The sequence below is a fragment of the Montipora foliosa genome, chromosome 11 (assembly GCF_036669935.1).
Source record: "Montipora foliosa isolate CH-2021 chromosome 11, ASM3666993v2, whole genome shotgun sequence".
NCBI lineage: Eukaryota > Metazoa > Cnidaria > Anthozoa > Scleractinia > Acroporidae > Montipora > Montipora foliosa.
In genome coordinates, this window is record NC_090879.1 from 42,649,125 (window position 1) to 42,669,124 (window position 20,000).

At 39.3% G+C, this 20,000-nt stretch overlaps 1 protein-coding gene, 1 long non-coding RNA gene and 1 pseudogene across 2 annotated transcripts in view; 1 reads left to right on the top strand and 2 right to left on the bottom strand.

Moving 5' to 3' along the window:
* LOC137974928 (uncharacterized) overlaps positions 1-451 on the top strand; it is a 3,080-nt gene extending 2,629 nt beyond the window's left edge. Inside the window, exons 2-3 of the long non-coding RNA XR_011117513.1 lie at positions 1-59; positions 392-451. The exon at positions 1-59 is cut by the window's left edge and continues 98 nt beyond it. This is a non-coding gene — a long non-coding RNA (uncharacterized lncRNA). The remainder of the gene's footprint in view (positions 60-391) is intronic.
* A 2,482-nt stretch (positions 452-2,933) lies between these two features.
* LOC137977154 (thrombospondin-1-like) lies at positions 2,934-8,169 on the bottom strand (annotated as a pseudogene).
* A 101-nt stretch (positions 8,170-8,270) lies between these two features.
* LOC137977155 (uncharacterized) overlaps positions 8,271-20,000 on the bottom strand; it is a 20,420-nt gene continuing 8,690 nt past the window's right edge. The window contains exons 13-31 of the mRNA XM_068824430.1: positions 19,908-20,000; positions 19,115-19,464; positions 18,774-18,915; positions 17,832-18,160; positions 17,312-17,453; positions 16,655-16,998; positions 16,224-16,365; positions 15,646-15,977; positions 15,262-15,403; positions 14,523-14,917; positions 13,964-14,105; positions 13,369-13,706; positions 12,619-12,763; positions 11,992-12,335; positions 11,532-11,673; positions 10,612-10,943; positions 9,514-9,655; positions 8,865-9,208; positions 8,271-8,420 (exon numbers count right to left, since the gene is read on the bottom strand). The exon at positions 19,908-20,000 is cut by the window's right edge and continues 49 nt beyond it. Coding sequence (XP_068680531.1) covers positions 8,271-8,420; positions 8,865-9,208; positions 9,514-9,655; positions 10,612-10,943; positions 11,532-11,673; positions 11,992-12,335; positions 12,619-12,763; positions 13,369-13,706; positions 13,964-14,105; positions 14,523-14,917; positions 15,262-15,403; positions 15,646-15,977; positions 16,224-16,365; positions 16,655-16,998; positions 17,312-17,453; positions 17,832-18,160; positions 18,774-18,915; positions 19,115-19,464; positions 19,908-20,000 — 4,490 coding nt within the window. The remainder of the gene's footprint in view (positions 8,421-8,864; positions 9,209-9,513; positions 9,656-10,611; positions 10,944-11,531; positions 11,674-11,991; positions 12,336-12,618; positions 12,764-13,368; positions 13,707-13,963; positions 14,106-14,522; positions 14,918-15,261; positions 15,404-15,645; positions 15,978-16,223; positions 16,366-16,654; positions 16,999-17,311; positions 17,454-17,831; positions 18,161-18,773; positions 18,916-19,114; positions 19,465-19,907) is intronic.

The following is a 20,000-nucleotide window of genomic DNA, read 5'->3' on the forward strand; positions in this document are numbered from 1 at the left end:
CATGATGAAAGCTACAAAAGATGGAAGACCTGGGAAACAGTGGGTAACATCAAACAGGGGTATGTGCTGGTTTGAATGTCATCTTGTTCAAAGAGATAATCATTGTATTTTTTCCAGCCTTAAATACGGGCTGCCCTCGAATAAGTGTCGCCCTCGAATAAGTGCCGCCCTTCAGGGCAAAAAAATTAATAAGCACCCTGGCACTTATTCTTGGAAATAAAGTAGCTATGTATATTCCCAAAACCTCTTAAAATTAAAGAAATTAAATATTTAACCAAAATACATACTGATCTTTTTATTTTGTGTTTTATGTCTATATTTGTTTGCTTCTTTGTTTATTTATTGTGCATAAATCTATATATCAATATGTTTTTTATATATTGTTATACAGTTGGATTCCATGGTGTCAGACGCATAGCATCTTGTGATGGCACTTATAGATGCATAAATACCAAGTGTCCATACCTTCTGTCTTACAAGAAAGAAAATAAAAAGAACTTTAAGCAGAAATCAAAGGCACATAGCTATAGCTGTTCCCTGTTTTGCCAAGAAAGTGTGGGAGTTTCAGAACTCACATGTCATAGTTTACCATAGTGGCACCCACACGTGTGAAGCCAAAGCTCCATTACCTGATGCTACACTCAAAGCTGAACATCTAAGCCCAGCTAATTTCCATATGAATGTTTGAGAAGGTCTTTGGATGATGGGAAAACCATTGAAGAGGTATACAGCGAGGCCAAAGGCCTCACCAACCTTAAAAAAATTCAGAACATCAAGCAGAAAGTCGTCAAAGAGATCAATCCAGTGGGCCAATCCTTGGATGTTTTGGCCAGGATTAAGGAAGCCACAGACAAATATGACCCTTACCTTCATTGGAAAGTTAAAGATGGAAGATTTGATGGAAGTACAATTGTATTTAGAACGAGCAGAGAAAAACTAGAGATAGCTGTACAAATGCAACTGGGGAGCACTCTTTAGAGGAGGACTGCTTCCTTGATGCTGAGCATGACAGGGTGAAGGGCATGAGAACCATAAACCTCTCAGTGCGCCCGGTTATCGTATTTTTTTCGTTTCGTTTATCTTTTGGTATTAAAGCTTTCCCAATCTTGCTATTTTTGAAATGAGGAGCATGTTAGTGGCGAAGGGAAATGAGTTCATGGAAGACTCAATGTCTTGCCTCTTACTTCATGTATGCTTTATATAGTGACGTTGCAGAATAACAAGGCAAAACACTAACCCCACCCCAACACGAATTCTTTTGTTGACTGCATTGGACTGGAAATCTACCAAAGGGTTTACGGACAAACTAGCCGATTCCTCGCAGCTGGATTACTAGTAAGCATGTCGAAAAAACCGACTCGAAATCCTAACTCGAAAATCCAACTCGAAAATCCCAAGGATGACCCCAAAACACCCTAGGAAGGACCCTCCCAATTGTTTAAGCCTCACTTGACTTAAATAATGCTGGATTTGTCCCAGCAATACAACTTATTCCAAAATGGCCGTCATTTTAGTATTCTTTTGTTTGCTTGCAAATTAGCTTTTGTTGCCTCGTTTTTAAGCTGAAATTTCAAAAGGGCTAATTTGCAAGCGAACAAAAGAATACTAAAACGGTGGCCATTTTGGAATAAGGTTTATAATACGGACCGCTTCACGCTAATGGAAGTATACCGTTTGATTGTCTATTGTCTTTATTCGTCATTTAGTCCAAAGTATCTAATGTAACTGTTTTCTTCAACAATACGACAACAACAACATAATTGATCTATTGCATTGCTTTTATTTTAGCTTGTTAAAATAGAAACGCAGATACATCAGGAAGGAGCACATTCTACCGAGTGAAGATCAACAGGCCTAACCAACTTGACCTTCTTGTCACGTATTTTTTTTAGGGTGATTTCTTCAGACTCCAACAGATGCTGCGCATACATCCTGATTTTTTTACCTGTCAGAGAAGAGCAAATAAATAAGTTGAATTAGGACGTGGGGTCGGAATTGACGAAAGGATGAAATATACACGAGACGAATTTCTTGCGGGTTCTCTAAAATTATTACTGACAGCCTCAAGTAAATTAAGGCATGGGCCTTCAGCTGACCCCAAATTATTGTACAAAAAACTAAGGGGGTGGGCTAACTTTTGAAGGTAGTGATAACAAATTAAGACTTTCGCAGACTAATAACGTTACAAACGTTTTTATATTAATGAGGTTACGTATGCAAATGAGGTCAAGTGACTAGTTACGGCCAGAAAACTCAAAATAAAAAAAAAAACGGCAACAGTTTGGTAAAATTTACTTTACTCCGCCACTATTAGATTAGTCAAAATGGTAAAAGAAACGAACTGCTCATGGCCTTTTTTAAAATGGCTTTAGTTGTGAAATATTTAACGGCAATTTGTAGTCCCCAGTCCCCTGTGGAAAAAAGATTTATTTTTTCGGACATTTATTTGAAGTTATCGTGAAATGTCCAAGGACAGAAATGATGTACCCAAAAGTGTTAACAGATCTTATTGCTATTAAGAAAGTCCCACAGTTATTTCGTGTTATATAAAATGGATCAATAGATGGTTTTCACTCACGTGACTTGGCGGCCATATTGGTGTACAAAACAATACAAAATGTATGCGTGGAATATGCATAAAAATAGTGTTTGGTTCGCAAAGGAGAGAACGTCTATTGTTCTTGTACACCAACATGGCTGCTCTGACGTCACGTGAAAACGATCTATAGTTAGACCACCCCCTCGCTTACTTTCATAAAACAGATCTGGGCCCATCCAGGCCCTAATTCACCTGAGCGACCTTGCTGAAGAGAATGACAAGGGGTCATCTTCGAGACTTACTTTGCTTTATTGAAGTAGTGTTTCTAGCAAGTGACAGGTCATTTTCGGAAAGTTAAAGCGAAGATGAATTTCTTTCTTACCCCCTTCTTTTATTATTGGAACTGATACACGAAGATGCTATCTTGGTTCGACTTTCCAGAACCATGACCAGTAGTCTTGGAAACAGAGCACGTGTTGGAGACACCATACTTGTCGTAAGTGTTTCCAGCATCGTTACCAGTCCAACAAATGTCACTGTCGACGGCAAAGGTTTTATATTTAAACTCTTCGGCCAACACTCTGCAATGTTCGAAGATTGCGTCGTTTCCGGATACGCTGCTCACATCAATATCGTAAGGAATGGGCAACGCCTTTGGTGCTTTATTTATGTAACAGCCAACCGGCTCCCATTTGTTCCAGACAATGAAACGATCTGGCAAAAAATAAATGAAAGGAAATCATACTCGTGACAAACAAGGAAATCTTTTATTAACATCAAAAATAGGCTTGTGGTTGTAAGGATTTGTGTAGGTTGGAAATTTGAAGATCAAAGCTGTGAATGAGATAAATATTATCAGCTTTACAGTGGACTGAATTTAGTTCAGAATTGGCAATTGAAAAAGGAATTTGTAGTTATGAGTTCCGAAATTTGACTTTAAGTGAGGATGAAACGTCCTTTTCTAGAAAGGTTAAGATTTCGCTCGATTCGAGCGCTTAAAGCTCGGCCGGACAATTTCCACTGAGAAAAGATAAAAATTAAACCAAAAATGGCTGACCAGTCGCATGATTGCCTTTTTTCCTCCCTAGTACCTTCATTTTTCTTGTAAACAAATATTGTTTCGGATTCCAAAAGTCCCATGTGATATTGACCCCTTGTCTTGCAGTCTTCTGAGTTCCCATATCTAGCGTAAGAAGGTTCCGCTTGATCACTTCTCCAGCAGCCCCTTTCGTCAAGGCCAAACAGAACAGTTCCATCAGCATCTGCCTTTGTCACGCATTCTTCATATCGCGTTTTAATCGTGGCCCTTCTGTTGCGTTTGAAAAATTGGTCTCCAAGAGCCCGAGTTGTCATTTTGTAGCATCCAAGTGGTTTCCAAGAAGCTAAACAATATTAATAGCATGGACAAATCAGTTAAGGCAATTTAGGGCCGGAATCCAATTGAATTGACGAAATTCTGAGTTTATGATTTAACATATTTCGTATCTTATGTTATCTTCTTGTTAAAACCTCCATATGAAAGTAAGACGAAAAAGTAAGAAAACGTTTTACTAATGTACGGTGGTATTTAAGTAGTTATGTTTGCTGGGACTTTTTATGAAATAAATGCAGTAGGGTTGAAACACCAACTGAAAGAAGACAAGAAAAGAAGCTCAAGTGGCTTCTCAGGTCGACGTCATCATGAAGCGTGCTGATCCAACTTATGGCTTGTTAGGAGCCAACCAGAACCAACGAGAACTAATTGAGTTGTGGGGATTGACTATGTTCCATGTGGAGAAAACTGGTTGACGCAATATGAGTGAAATGGCTGCTCCTTCAAGTGCACCTCACCCGGGCAAAGCGGCCATAGTGTGCTTCTACGCTTACACCCAATGGCATTTGTTTTCTTCCAGTGTTTTTTTAAGTGTGGGGTAAGCTAAAATCCATTCTTTTTTGAGAGAGAAACGAAACGAGTATTTAATGTTGGTTGATCAGATAAAGTGCAAACTATGACGTGTACTTACGGCCACAAGTTTCACTGTTGCATTCTTTTGTTTCTTTGTTTGTACCAATCACATTACACTTCTTTCCGCCTGCAGCAGGTCTAGGTTTGTTGCACTTGCGACTTCTTTTTTGCGTTCCTCCCCCACAAGTTTTTGAGCATCTACTCCACTTCGTCCACTTGCCATACCCGCCGTCCACTACATTTTGAGTGAAGAGATAATACAAGACAAGATAAATAAGTTCCAGTTTGTCGTCTCAAATAAAGATGAATTTGAGGGTGGGGTTATTTTTGAAATCGTATTTTGTAATTTTTGTCCCAATGTAGCACACCTTGCAGCACTTCTTAAGTTTGTTCTACCCATCAATTGTTATACTTATCAATAACCTTGGTTTTTTTCTTGTCGGTCGGTGATCATCCTAGCTTTTGGAACTTTTAGGTTGCCCGCTTGATGAAGCTAATTTGCTTATGTTTATATGTTTTTTCTAAAACTAAGCCAATTAGGTGGAGGGAATATCGTTCAAATGCAAAGTTTTGAGTGTAAGGACGTGGTGAACTGCTGAAAATTATTAAATGGGTGACAGGATGTCAACCTGGGCATCTTTATAATTCTTAGAGGTACAATTTTGAAACAGAAGAACTTTCATATCTATATGCCCACCGGGACACTTTCCTCTCTTTGGTTTACAAGAAGATATTTCCCTGTTCTCCCCAAGCGCAGAGCAGTCTTTTCCACCATTTTGAGGCGCTGGATTATTGCAGACTCTTTTGCGTGTTCTTTGGCCTCGGACCTTTCCACAAGTCTTTGAGCATGTGCTCCAGTTTTCCCAAGAGCTGTAACCACCGTTTACTGAAAAGGAACTCAGTTAATATCCGGGACAAAAATTATTTATACAAATCAACGTTTACTCTTTCTTTTAAAGCCAATCGTAAATGTGGGAAACATGCGTTGAGATAGTGACTAAAAGGCTCGTTTTGGTCGAAGATAAGTTGAAATTTATGACGAAAAAGTCAATTCGGACTTGTTTTTTCACCAGCATTCCTTATTTAGCTGTACATTAACACTTTTGTAGTTAAGTCGTTGAAGTAAGTCTTCCCGGCTAATTACCACATACATTCAAAATTTAGCTATTACTTTTCTCGTTTCAATTGTTTCAAGTCTACGGTAGTTGCAATAGCAAGTTTTTTCACAAGTCAAGTTTTATATTAGCCTCTTGGAATTCATGCATCGTTCGTAAGTATCCCAACTCTAGGCTTTCGTGTATTTTGCTATCGTTTCCTTGAATGTCGATTTCTGCTCGTAGTTTGACTCTCACGCAGCCAATAGTTCAACTTAATTCCCCTTATTTAGTAACTGTATCCAGTACAGAATACAATGAACAATGGAGTTCGTCGAGGCGTGCAGACGACTATTCGATCTCGCTCGACTGTATAAAACGCTTGCCGAGCTAGCTATTGCTTTTGTTGTTTAGAAAAATGTTGCTGTGACTTTATCCTCATCATTAGTTTTGCCCATGTTGCGCCAGCAGCAGTCGTTATTTGGCAAGGTTCTTTTATGTGTGTGTCCAGTGTGATAAGGGTAATGTGGTAGTTGGTGGTTCGCAAGAAGTTGACTATGAACTCAAATGTTGTCATCATTTATTTTCGATGGACGAATCATGACACCAAGCAAAACACCAAGGTAAAAGGTATTGCACGAATTTTGTTTTGGGAAGAAGAGAAATAACAGAGCACGGCATACCTGGAACTAAACATGGCTGTGTGTTGCATTTTTGGGACTGAATGCTTGGTCCCAAACCACTGCAGTTTTTTCCGCCGTTCGCTGGTATTGGATTGGTGCAACTTCTTCGCTGAGTTTTCTCTCCACCTCCACATGACTTTGAGCATTTGCCATACGGTCCCCAAGGTGAATAACCACCATTGACTGAAAACAATTAATTGATAGCTGAACAAGAATTTTGCTCGAAATAAGGAATCGGTCCACATCTTAAGACGTCTCCGTTGTCAATTGAAATATTAAGGCCGATTAGTTTATGATTAATGGCACAATAAATTTCATTAAATCCAACTTATGTATTACGTTTCTGATGAAAGCTTTATTGAAAATAACGATCTTATCGAACAAAATTACACTTTCAACGGGAAAATGTAATATGGCATAATTAATGCAGTGACATTCATAATTTCCTTATAATTGTAGCTTTCTTCCCGAGTCTTGGTTATTGAACGCACATCAGCTTTCGTTCAAACGCAAACGTACCTGGACATGCATTTGTATTACATTTCTCTGTCTGTTGCCCTGGTCCGAGGCTAGCACAATTGTTTCCGCCATATTTTGGCACAGGTTCAGTACACTTTCTTGTTCGCAAACGTTCACCCCCTCCACAGGAAGTAGAGCAGTCCGACCACTCTGTCCAATCGGTGTAGCCTCCATTGACTAAAGAATAAACGAGAATAAAAATAAAAGACATGTAAAAGGAAAAATGCAACACTCAACACTGCAATACGTGTACGTGTATAGCCATGGGTTGCAATGTGAATGGCCAAGAAAAAAATTATGAAGAGGCTGGCTGGGTCTTACATTTGCGAATAGTTGGATGTCTCAAATGGGAGTGTTTTTGCTTCAGTTTGAGTGGCAAGTTTTAAAATGTTTCGTTGAGCATGACAATTCAAAAATCGCGGTTTAAAAAGCCAGGACGATGTACGTGCGATATGTGTAAATATATTCTTTGGATCGGTGTGCATTTCAGATACTGTGGAATAATTCAAAAAGACAATATCATTCTTACTTGGACAGTTGTGTGTGTTACACTCTGTAGTTTTCATGCTCAATCCAAGAGAGCTGCAGTTTTTTCCACCGTTTGCCGGCGGTGGATTGGTGCATGTCCTTCGCCATGTTTGCGCTCCTACTCCGCAAGATTTAGAGCATGTGTGGTAAGGTTGCCAATCGGAATAGCCACCATCGACTGTAAATTAAAGAGCATTGTTACGACAGACTATTTTAGACGGTTAAGAAAGCGGGGTAACTATTTTACCTTAACTACCAGCAGCCAAAGCAGCAGAACAATTCACATGTAGGGTTTATGATATAATGGGCAATTGGGTTTATACCTGGACAGCCGTTGATATTGCATTTACCAGTCTCGGTGTCAGGTCCCAACTGGGAGCAATCTTTGCCGCCAGGGCTGGGAGGGGGATTGGTGCAGGAGCGGCTTCGAGAATGTCGTCCTCCCCCACAAGAAGCAGAACAAAGACTCCATGAACTCCAGGCGGAATAGCCACCGTCATCTGCAAAGCATGGAGAATTGATAAGCTCTAGTAAAGATGTTTCTGGATGGCATACAACAGGGAGAGTAAAGATACAGCTTTCTGTATTTGACCGGTTAGATAGAAGCAAAAAAGTGCTGTGATTGTATGGAAGATCGCAGAGTTGACTTTCAGCTGGGTCATCTCTCAGTGAAAGTTGTGTTTCCGGCCAAGAATAAACTAGGATCGTTTAATGTAGCACACATTAGTACCTGAATAATCTTATAATTTTAAGGATAAATACCTTACGTTTCCTTTTAGGGTCCTTTAGACTGCGGGTGTTATCGGCTGACACGTTTCCGGCCAGGATGTCGAATTTTTCCGACAAATATGAAAAAGGCATTTTGGATTACAAGCAGCAGCATATCCCCTCACTCTAACAACTACTGGGCAAATTCAATTTTATTTTACTCACACATTGTGCCAGCATTGTTAAAAGGTAAATTACTCACTGGTTTTGCATCCATAAAACTCTGCTCTCAATGCAATGTAGCTATGCCATTCCTCCGGGATGATTCTGACATACCGAGCTCTGATTGGTGGCTTTAGGTCATGAGCGACAATTATGTATCTGTCATTGTTGGCAACGAAGGTCTGCACAAATAAGGTTAGAAAATGGCTTGATGTGGTGGGGAAATTATTGGTTATGTCGTGGTCAAACTACTTTGAATTGTTCTCTCAATAGACAAAAGAATCACAAGGCCTCTTTTCTTACGATCATTCAGAATCAAACCATGTGGTCATTGCTTGAGATAGGTGTGTTCCGGGCTTTAAACCGCGTCTTGAATTGTTTCGAATCTAATCCGCTATATTTGCATTATCATGAAGACTGTTTTGAGAGAATTTTTTTGTTCCATCTTATCCTAGTCAATCTGACCGTTATCACACATAACGCTTCTTAGTTCAGTTTGAATGGATTGTTTGGAGAAGGCACTCGCTTCTTTGCTCAAAAATTTTAAATGCACGTGATGAGGTAGCTCTCCTACCATTCCAGCACGAAAGGGTTATCTTTCTTTGAAGGTATAATAAGTGACTTACCTTGGTGTATCCATTGACTTGATATTGTCGGAAGTAATTGCCGTCGGTGCTATACCGGAGTGTATATTCTTTTACCCACTGAGCAGCATCTTGACGACCCTGGGTTTCAACTCGTGTTATTACCGTCTCGACTCCAAAGTCCACTTGTAGCCATTGAGCGTGGTCTTGTTTGTTTGGAATCCAGGCTCCGTTGCGGCCGCTTTGTGGATGGAAATGTAGTCTAGCATTTTCGGGTCCATAGTATGAATTTAGCTGCGAAGAGGCACTTATTGCTGAATTGGGCAGATTTTCGTTCTGCATTCCAAGCTGAATCTGGCAGGAGGGTATTTCGGGAACGAGAAAGCCTATACAGGATGAAAAGTGTAGGTGCTTACTGTGATTTGTTCATGTTTCAGTTTGTGCATGTTACACTTTCCTGCGCCGAAAGTGAACCAAGTTTCTTCAACTTCCCGAAACTTTTTTTAAATAGACAGGACCTGTAAAACTGTTATTATTGCGTCCTTTTATTGTTCATTGTTCATTATTTTTAAGACAGATAATACCGAAGACAATTGTATATTGAAAGTTGGCTATGGTTACGATACTTAGGTCAGCAAATAACTAGAGCGAGCAATTAAGTGCATGGGATTGGATTTTATAGCTATCAAACCTTCAGTGCAGCCAAAGAGTTCAAAGCGCAAGGCCATATAGGATTGGTACTCCTTGGGGTGAATCCTTATGTAGCGTGTTACGATGGGTGGATTGAGGATATGTCCAACGACGGTATTTTGATCTTTGTTGCCCCTAAGAATCTGAGAGGATAAAAGTTGGGTTAAGGTAGTTTGCATTTTTTTTCGAAAAAAAGGGAAACATTAATTGGTAGCTAAGATATAAAAGCAGTTACTTTATCAAGTGCAATGATGAAGTTTTGCTTAACAAGGCTGCAAGTTCAGTTGACTGAATAGAGGGTAATGTAAAGTTCTAGATTTCTATCCCCATATGAACCATGTGAGTGTTAGCCCTACTGATGGAAATGGGCCCACAAAAGGACAGAGAAAAACTCTGACCAGGGTGGGAATTGAACCCACGACCTTCGGGTTAGATCTCCGCCGCTCTACCGACTGAGCTACAAGGTCAGACGGGAGAAGGCCGTGGGAACTGAACAAGTACAAGTACAAGGAAAGGTTACGTTTATACAAACGTTGGCTGTGTAGCACTTATATTTTAAACAGAGTTAACTGAATAGAGAGTAATGCAAGTTCAGATGATTGCGGGAAAATTAAACAATCAGAAGACACCGCTGTTTTTAGCGTGTTGCTGAAGAGAAAAACAAGGTATTTGTTTTAGCAGGTACACGTAAATTGAAAAATGATGAACGTGACAAATCTATTCCCCATCATTGTGGTTATAAAATCAGCTTAAAAAGGGAAAGAGAAGTTGTGACGTTGCATCTTTTTTTTTGTCCCAATTGTTAGAGTGCATTCATGAGAACAGTCGCCTTTCATCAACGTTATTTGTGGACTCGGTTATAATGATGTAGATTTTTTTCGAGTTTTCGCTTCATTTAAATAACTTTTCTTCTGTTTGCAATATATCCGACCAGCCTATAAATTAGCTTGGGACTTGCATGCATGTCGTCATATTCTACTGTTCACACTTTGAATTTTAGGTCTGTTCAACTTACAAAGGCAAATTGCGACTTCAAACAAATGTCCTTTTCTTTCTCAGATTACCTATTTTATTTACCAGGGTTTACGGTATTACGAACCGAGTCGTTATTGTAGGTTAGGAATGGGCCTCCTTCAACACTGTAACTTATTGAATACGTTTTGACCCATTGAGCTGCATCTTGACGTCCTTGGGTGGCAATCCGTGTTATTTTGGTGATTTTGCCAAGATCGACTTGAATCCACTGTCCGATATCATTAGCTTTAGGAATCCATGCTCCGGCATAACTTCCCGTTTTGCTAGTTTGAAGTCTGGCTCGTTCTGGACCATAATATTGATTGTAGAGGGAGGTAGCTGTAATGGCACTATTGGGAATTTGACCAGTTGTCATTCCAAGTTCTGATTGGCATTCGAGTTTTGGTGGTTCGAACCCTAGTGCAAGAAAGAAGGATAGCCTGTTAAATTGAAGCAGTTTGGACATTCCTCCACCGTCACTTAAGGTAATTAGTTTCCTTCATTTAAGGACGGTGCTGACTAATTCATAGGTATTTTTGCTCGGTAATCTCGTTCCACAGAAACAAACGCACTTAACTTCCGCCATGTTAATGTGCTTCACTGGAGGCGCGAGCATTTAACAATAAATCGTGTGTAACTTTACATGTTGCAAAGATTGAAACTAACTGAAATATTTAATATAACGTTATCCTGGGTCGGTCAGTCTTTGTGTTCGTCTACATTCAAAGATTTGTTTGTTAACGCTGCTCTCAATGTTGTTAGCTTTAGTTTCTTTCTCACTCTGCTTGGGGTCCAATGACCATTCCTTAGGTAAGGAATATGTTCATTGTCTTGAATTGTAATTATAGATACGTGATGGATGGAGTTCATTGTCTTAACATACGTTGTACAAGCAAGATGACTGACAGGCTCATCGTCAAACTTCTGAAATCTCGTGAAGTGGCACTGTGAAAACTCGTTGATACTCGAATTTTTAAGTGGTAATCTATGAGCTTGTTCACCTACCTTTTCTGCAGCCATAGAATTCTGCCCTCATGGAAATGTGTCCTTGCCAGGACTCCGGGTGGATACGAATAAAGCGGGTGATGATAGGATTTTCCAAAGCCTGCATTACAGCTGTATATCGGTCATTATTTCCTGGAAATACCTGAAACGGCGTAAGAATACGAAGGGTTCTTCAACACGATTCTCAAAAACTACCTTAAAACAGAAACGATGAGCAAATATTTGAGCAAGTTTGTTATCGAATCAGTATTAATTTATTGGTCAACCTAAAAGCGGGACTATTAGTGGGAACAATAGTTTGAACATCTTTTCTTTTATAGAATAATATCTGGCATGATGGTTTTATGAAATGGGTAACACGATTGACATTTGGAGAAAGAGAAAGCCGCCTTTTTCATTTTCCTTTTTCCTTTTAAAAATTTATTTGTGAAATGTTTGTTTTTTATGGAAAGTTACTTACCTTTTTTCGTCTATCTTCTCTGTAAACTCTAAAAAATATCGAGTCGTAGCCATACGACAGGCTAAAGCTTTTGACCCATTGATCTGCATCTGTTCTTCCTTGAATGGCTACACGGGAGACTTTTGTGAAATCGCCAAAGTCTACCTGCAAGTACTGGAAAACGTCGTTTGTTTTTGCTGACCAGGACCCGACTCTTCCTGATCGATACAGAAAGTGTAATCTTCCATTAATGGATTTATATGCTGTGGAGTATTCTGTTGAAGCCGTGATTGCAGAGTCTGGAATCTTTCCATTTTGCATTCCTAGCGCCTCTACACATATCGGAGACTTTGGGGCAGGGAAGCCTATGTAAATTTAATAAAGAGATGAAGGTTAAAATTAATAATTGTATTTTTAAAACTAATGACAATGTGACTTGTTACGTCACTTGAAACAGACGTGGAAAATTCAGGAGGAAATCGAAAAGTACCTTTATAGCATTCAACACAGAGCAACGTGTGAAAGGAAAGTTAGGGGTGGAATCATCCGTGTTTATTATAAATACTTGGACTTCTGAGTAAGGAACATCTTGAAATTAAAGATTATGCAATGCATTTCATCAGAAATTAGATTAAATTATCGACTTACCTCTAGTGCAGCCATAGAACTCGGCGCGCAAAGCTGGGTGACCTTTTGAGGTTTTTACTCGGATTTGTAAAAAGCGCGAAATTATGGGTGGATCGATTGTGTTACCAACGGGTTCGTTCCTGTCCAGAGTATTGCCAATGAACACCTAATAACATAATAAGAATGAACTTAAAATCAAAGCTTAACAGAAAATATTACAAAGATAGTAGTAATCTGACCTTTATAGTAAAAATAATGTAACATGTGACGAATAAACCTGTAGATGAATAGAGCGGTTTTCAATTAAGTGTCGAAAGTAATTAGCGAATTGCTTTGGTTTTGCATTACTTCACTCAGTGATTAGTTCAAAGTTCTCGCGCCACTTTTTCAATCAATCAGAAGTGAAATCAAAACCAATCGTGGCTCGCGCGTGCACATTTTCCCGCGCTTTGCGTTTGCTACGTGTAATTACTTAGAGTTTTGATTGGTTTACTGGATTGTGTCCGTACTTTTTGAATGGCCAAAGTAATTACTTTGGTTTTGGTTTCAAGACACTCATTCGTAAACTGCTCTATGGAGGCACTATTATCTTAATTGTTCGAAGTGATAGAAACCTTGGTAAAAGTATTTGTGGACTTGTTTTCCGCCCGATTTGTTGTTATGGCTAGTCTTTGTTTCAAGTGAAGATATAAATACTTTCAGCTAAATATTAAATTTCTCAGCTGATTTTTTCTAGAGTGGTTTATAGAACTAATATTAGTATTTTCTTGCCTGTCCATCTGCAGCACCGAAAGGAATAAAATTCCCGCCATCCAAACTGAATGCTAAAGTGTAGCTGGTAACCATCCAATTAGCGTCTGATCTTCCTTGAGTTGCAAGAGCTGTTACCTTGGTTACGTTGCCCAGATCAAACTGTATGAACTGTTTTGCATCGTTATACTGAGCAGCCCAGCCTCCTCCGTAGCTTCCTTCTTTAACTGTTCGTAGACGGCCTCGCTCCGGTCCCCAATATTGGTTGTACATTGTCGAGGCTGCAATAGCAGTACTTGGAATTTTGCCACTTTCAATTCCTAAGGGATCTCTGCATTTGATTTCCGGAGGCGTAAAACCTTTCAAGAAAGTTGTAAGTATTGATACGCTTGCATAAACGTTTACGATTTATGTAGAGTGAACTTTGTGTCATATTTTAAGTTGAGCCGTATCAAATGAAAGACTTAAGGGTAATATGAAGATCTCTGTCATTGATGACAATTATGGTAAGTGGCGACTGAAAATATGTCAGTGTTCGTAGACTTATCATATTAATTGTAACTTTTATGTGTCGCCGACATATGGATGCAATAAAGTAGAAAGCACCTCCACTTACCTTGTCTGCAACCATAAAGCTCGGCTCGTAATGCAATATAACCATTCCATGTTTTGGGTTTGATGCGAAGGTAGCGGGTAATGATGGGATATTTCAAAGTGTGATAAACCACCGTATACTGATCAAAATTTCCCGAGAATACCTGTCAGAGAATACATAATATTATTGCCACTACAGAATTGATTACTGCCACTAAAAAAGGCTGCCAGAAATTAAGTATCCAAGATGACAAGACCAAGTGATGCATGAAAACCTGAGTCACCGAAGGGGTTTCACTTTTAAGACTTCAAAGCTTAAGTCGGATTCTTGAAAAAGTCCAATACTTTTTGCTGGTAATGCGACTGTGTGATTCAGTTCCTGTCAAAGTCCGCAGATAATTCTTACTCGCCAGGGGTCAGGGTGTTCAGTATGTCATTGGTTAAGGCATTTTATCGTAACAGCAATTTGTGAAGAAAGTTAAGAGTACGATAGACAGGACTCTGTATAGCCATTTTCCCACTTATAGTTGATGTGTGTTGTTAGTTGTAACTGGAGGATTAAAAAAAAGAATTGTAGTTACCTTGACAAGGTTATCTTCCTTATAGTCCTCAAAGAATACTCCATCATAGCTGTAAGCAAGCGAATAGCTTTTCGTCCACCATGCCCCATCTTGCCTTCCTTGTGTGGCGACCTTCGTAACTTGGGTCCAGTCACCAAAGTTTACTTCAAAGTACTGGAATTCATTGTTCGTAGACACTGCCCAAGATCCATACTTGCCCGATGTTGCTTGAAAGTGTAGCCGACCATTACCAGGTCCCATTGAATTTGTATTGTACGACGTAGAAGCGCGTAAAGCGGAGTCTGGTATCTGGTTGTTTTGCATTCCAAGTGGCGATGAACAGGTGAGTGGCTTTGGTGTTGAGAATCCTAAAACAGCTATTGTTTTAGTGTCGTTAAAATTATTGCATCGTGTATCTGGCAGATATCTGTAGCAAATTAAGCTAAGTTTTGTATGGAGTAGTTTTAAGGTCATTGATCGTTATTGCAAACCTGAAAGTAGTGCGATTTTTTATTTGGCCCTAGTATGAAGCAAGTTCAATTAATTGAAATATGTATTGCGGAAACTAATTTCTTTGCAGTACGTAATACTCTTGGGTCTTAACTATAATATGCAGTTAGTATTGCTACTTTCGTCATATCGAACAATATCTCGCTACTGTCACTTTGTTGATACGTAAAGTTTGCTGCTCTGTTTTTGGTACATCTTTTTCGGGCTAAGTATACTAAGTATCTTATTTATGCAAAAAGAAAAAATATACCTTCACGGCATCCATAAAGCTCCACTCTCATAGCAATGAATCCCTGCCAAGTCCTTGGTTGAACCTTGATGTATCGAGCCACAATTGGCGGATTTATTATATTTCCAACTGGTGAATTTCTGTCTCTGTTACCTGGAAATGCCTATAATTGGAGCAGAAATGATATTTTGTGTTGGATAAATAAATAAAAAAGCACGAAGTGGTATTCAATTAGAAAACTGTGCTACCCTGGATAGAAACTTTCAATTCACTATGGCTATTCCCATCGTTTTTTTTTTCAATTGTTGATTGTGTGAACAAATCATTGAAAGCTAAGATCTTACAGCAAAATTCTGGGTCGATTATAAAATCGACGCAAAATGGCCTTTGAGAATTTGTGCTTACCTGGCCATCTTCGTAGGAAACAAAACTTCCTCCGTCGACTCTGTAGGACAAAGAGTAGCTTGTGGTCCACCAATCGGCGTTGTCCCTCCCTTGAATTGCCATTCTTGTGACCTTTGTATTTTTTCCCAAATCAAACTGGATCCATTCCCCTTGGTTTGATGATTTAGGAGACCATCCGCCGATGTAATTTCCTTCAGTAACTACGCGTAGCCTTGCTCTTTCTGGGCCGTAAAATTGATTATACTGAGAGGAGGCCACGATATCTTTATTTCGAATCTGATGTGTTTGTAATCCGAGAGGCGAGGCGCAGGCAACCTTTGGAGTTTCAAATCCTAGATAATAAATTGATAGTCTAAATTCTTCATATTCCGAATGAAAAAAGATTGCGAATACTTTCTGTATTCTTTGCATCTTCTCCCTAATAGAGACTAAGAGAATGGATTTCGAGAAATGCTCTTAGATCCATGAATAACACTTGTGTTTTAAATCGTTTATCTTGCATGGTTTGGTCCATGCTCTATGGTATAAAGTAATCGTGGAAGATCTACTCACAAAAAGGTCCGGCCTATTTTACTTACCTTCCCTACAGCCATAGAATTCAGCCCTCAGAGCTATGTAGCCTTGCCAAGTAATTGGGTTGATCCTTATGTACCTTGTTACAATGGGGTTTTTGAAGTGATGACTAACGACAGTGTAACGGTCAGAGTTGCCAACAAAAATCTGGAAAATGAAATATGCTTGTTGGAATTGTGGCAACACGTTCGTTCACAAACAATTTCCAAAATAGTACAACGCGTGGTAACGAAAAAAGCAACCACGAATTTAGCAATGTTGCAGGGTTATATTTAGTATTGCTTCAATATGCTGCACTTTTATAACTAAACCATTAGAACTGTCATAACTGAAACAAATAACACAAATTTCATGAAGATACCTCGTTTGATATTAGTATATAGAGAGGTGCCAGACTCCAACCGAGTTGACAGTGCTACTTTAAACGTGAGGGTACCTTTTTAGTATGATTTTCTTTGTAGTCTTCGAAGAATACTCCATCGTAGCTAAAAGAAAGACTGTATGTTTTGACCCACCAATCACCATCTTGCCTTCCCTGGGTCGATAATCCAGTAACCTTGGTGAAAGTGCCAAAGTCAACAAGAAACCACTGAAACTTGTCGTTCTTGGACACAGCCCAGGACCCGTACGCGTTACTTTTTGCCTGAAAATGCAGCCTTCCATTTCCAGGGACCATATATGAATTGTAGGAGGTGGATGCAGTTACTGCAGAGTCTGGGATCTGGTCGGTTTGCATTCCGAGGATTCTGTTGCATTTTTTGGTGTCTTTAGCATCAAAACCTTTTGAAAACACACAGTTCATGATATCAGTTTTAAATTTTAAGTAAAAATAAAGCTAATGGTAAATGCATGACTGCAGCTACTGGAAAAATCTTACCTACCTCTTAACCAGTATGTCCAAAAACACCCAGGAGTGAAAAAATGCCGGAAAACGTTTTCGTCATTGCATATGACAAACGTATTTGATCGATTTATCCACGATGCTTTAATGCAAAATTATCACTAAATTTTATAATGATCAACGGACGTAAACAAGTTATACAAGGATCTAAGTTAGATATAACTAGTTGTAGAAAGAAGTTTGAAAACCCACCCTCTCTACAGCCAAACAGCTCCACTCTCATGCAGATATGTCCATACCAAGTAGTGGGATGAATTCGTAAGTATCGAGCTACAATTGGCTGCTCTAGAATGCGACCTTCTGCAGTATCCTTGTCCATATTTCCTCTGATTTCCTTTTGGAATGAGACAAACAAAAAAAAATGGTGTGGTCAAATCAAATCTTACGGCTTGGGTTTGAGCAGTGGAAGAAATCTTGGGTTCTGTCGATACTGATAATTTCCGTTTATAAACGTTTTTTGATATTTTCTTTCCCATTTCAACTGTTGGCGGATGTAAATATCCGTACATGTGCAGTGTGTGAGATTGTTGTGAAGGGGCTGGGGGTAATCCGTTTTGAAGGAGTTGAGTATGTTAGCTATTCTGCGAAAGTGGTTGTAATGTCTTTAAACGTTTTGCGCAAGATTGGAAAAGTTCACTCCACTTTGTTGCGAGGTGTTCAGAACTGTCGAATACTACTTCGTAACCAAGAGAAGTATTTGAATGGTTCTCACCTCTCCATTGTTGTAAAACTCAAATCTTCCTCCCCTGCTGTAGCTCAGTTTATATTTTGTAACCCACCAGTTTGCATCTGATCTTCCTTGTGTTGCTATTCTGGTGATTTCAGTTGTCTTTCCCAGGTCGATCTGTAGCCACTGTCCAACGTCAGCATGCTTAGACGCCCAACCTCCATAATAGCTTCCTTCTCTTTGCTCGTTTAATCTGCTTCTTTGTGCTCCAAAGTACTGATTGTAATTGGACGATGATTTCAAGGCTGAGTCAGGAATTTGTTTATTTTCCATTCCAAGGGGATCGACACATACGATGTTTGGTGGACTAAATCCTATAAAACGAGTGCATTTAATGTCTTTAAATTTTCTGTAGGAAAGATTGTCGTTGAATGAAACAGCCTAACCATCAGTATGGAAGCCTGTGATCAGGTTCCGATTGTGCTGAAACCAATGAAGTGTCAACAAATATATCAAAGAGTTTTCGCTTTTTAATTGTTGCACTATGCCCCCAAGTTGTGCGTAATTACTTTTTCGACCCCACATTTGTGTTGTAGCATGTTTAATACGGGAAGGTCCCTTATCTCTGATATTAGTATCAATAGAAGCAGATGGTGGTTATTTTAATCCTTTTCTCTATCGGTGGTTATTTTTACGAGTGTTTGAAGGGAAAGTATCACGCCATAAAGGGTGGAGCTTGGCTTTCTTGCTCAAACGACTGTGTGTACTAACGGACTAAGATAAGCTTCTTCTGTTTAGTGTTTTCAATCATTTGTACGTGGAGATGGATGGATTTGAATTCCAAAAAGAGGGCAGAACTTGTGAATCTAGTTACCAACGCGGCTCAATTGAAAGCATGAGCTCTTGAGCTCTTCTATTGTGCTATAAACAGCAGCTTATCACGATTGTCATGTTTCCAAGGGAGAAGCGAGGAGTTCTATAGAATACCTTTCTTGCAGCCGTAAAATTCCGTTCGCATTGAAATATGTCCATTCCAAGTCTCGGGATGAATCCTAATGAAACGTGTTATAATTGGTTCCTCCAGTGCATTCTTTACCACAGTGTACTGGTCAGAGTTGGCTTTGAATATCTAGATAAACAAAATAAGGATATTGGCGTGAGATAAGAAAGACGTTTGTGTTGGGTCTTTCCAATGCAGTTATGATTGAACTATTATTTTTAATGCGCTAATGACCAAATTGTGGAACTGATTATTAAAAGATTACAATGTTGATAGTTTCAAAACGAAATCTGTTGTGTCATATTGGATAAAGAGTTTTTTGCCCCACCTTTTGCAAACCGTTATCGTCGTGGACAGTCTGGTGGAAGACGCCATCGTAACTGTAAGTGACAGTGAAACTTTTTACCCACTGGGCAGCATCTTGTCTTCCTTGAGTGCTAATGGCTCGTACTTTTGTCCAGCTTCCAAAATCTACTTGGAACCATTGGTTTATATTATTGGATGCCGCTGCCCAACTTCCGTATTTACCACTACTAGAGAGAAGATGGAGTCTGCCGAGGTAGGGAGCAAAGCTGTTTAGGTTATAAGAGCTTGAAGCAGTGATAGCTGAATCTGGTATTTCTTCTGATTGCATTCCAAGGGAAATCATGCACTGCGGAGGAGCTGGTGTGGAGAAACCTTCGATTTTCCAAGAAAAATACGGTTAATATTATGGACATTCTTGCCGTTAGTTAATGGCAAAAGCAAAACCTATAACAATCTCCTCTCGTGGGTGTGAAAGATCGTTCTGGTTCCGAAGGGACAGTAGCAACTGATAGCACTGCTTCTTTTTCCAGGACGATATACTAATTAACAAGAAGGTTCATTCACTTGTATGTTACTGCCATACAATGAAGTATTTAAGTATGGAGGAGATCGAACAATCCGTATGAAGCTGTGAGTACATCCACAAGTTAAAGACTAACAGATTATATTTAATTCTTACACCCAGTTGTTTTTATAGACTGTAAATTGCGAGATCTCACATAGCAATTTAATTGAAGTGAGTCAAAATAGCTCCAAAAAATGGCTTCAGGTGGTGTAAATTGAACAGAATTTTTAAGGCTTGAAACTTTCCATACCATCAGTGCATCCATAAAGTTCCACTCTTAAAACGGGGTATCCCTTGAATGTTTTAACTTTGATTTTAACAAATTGAGCAACGATGGGTGGGT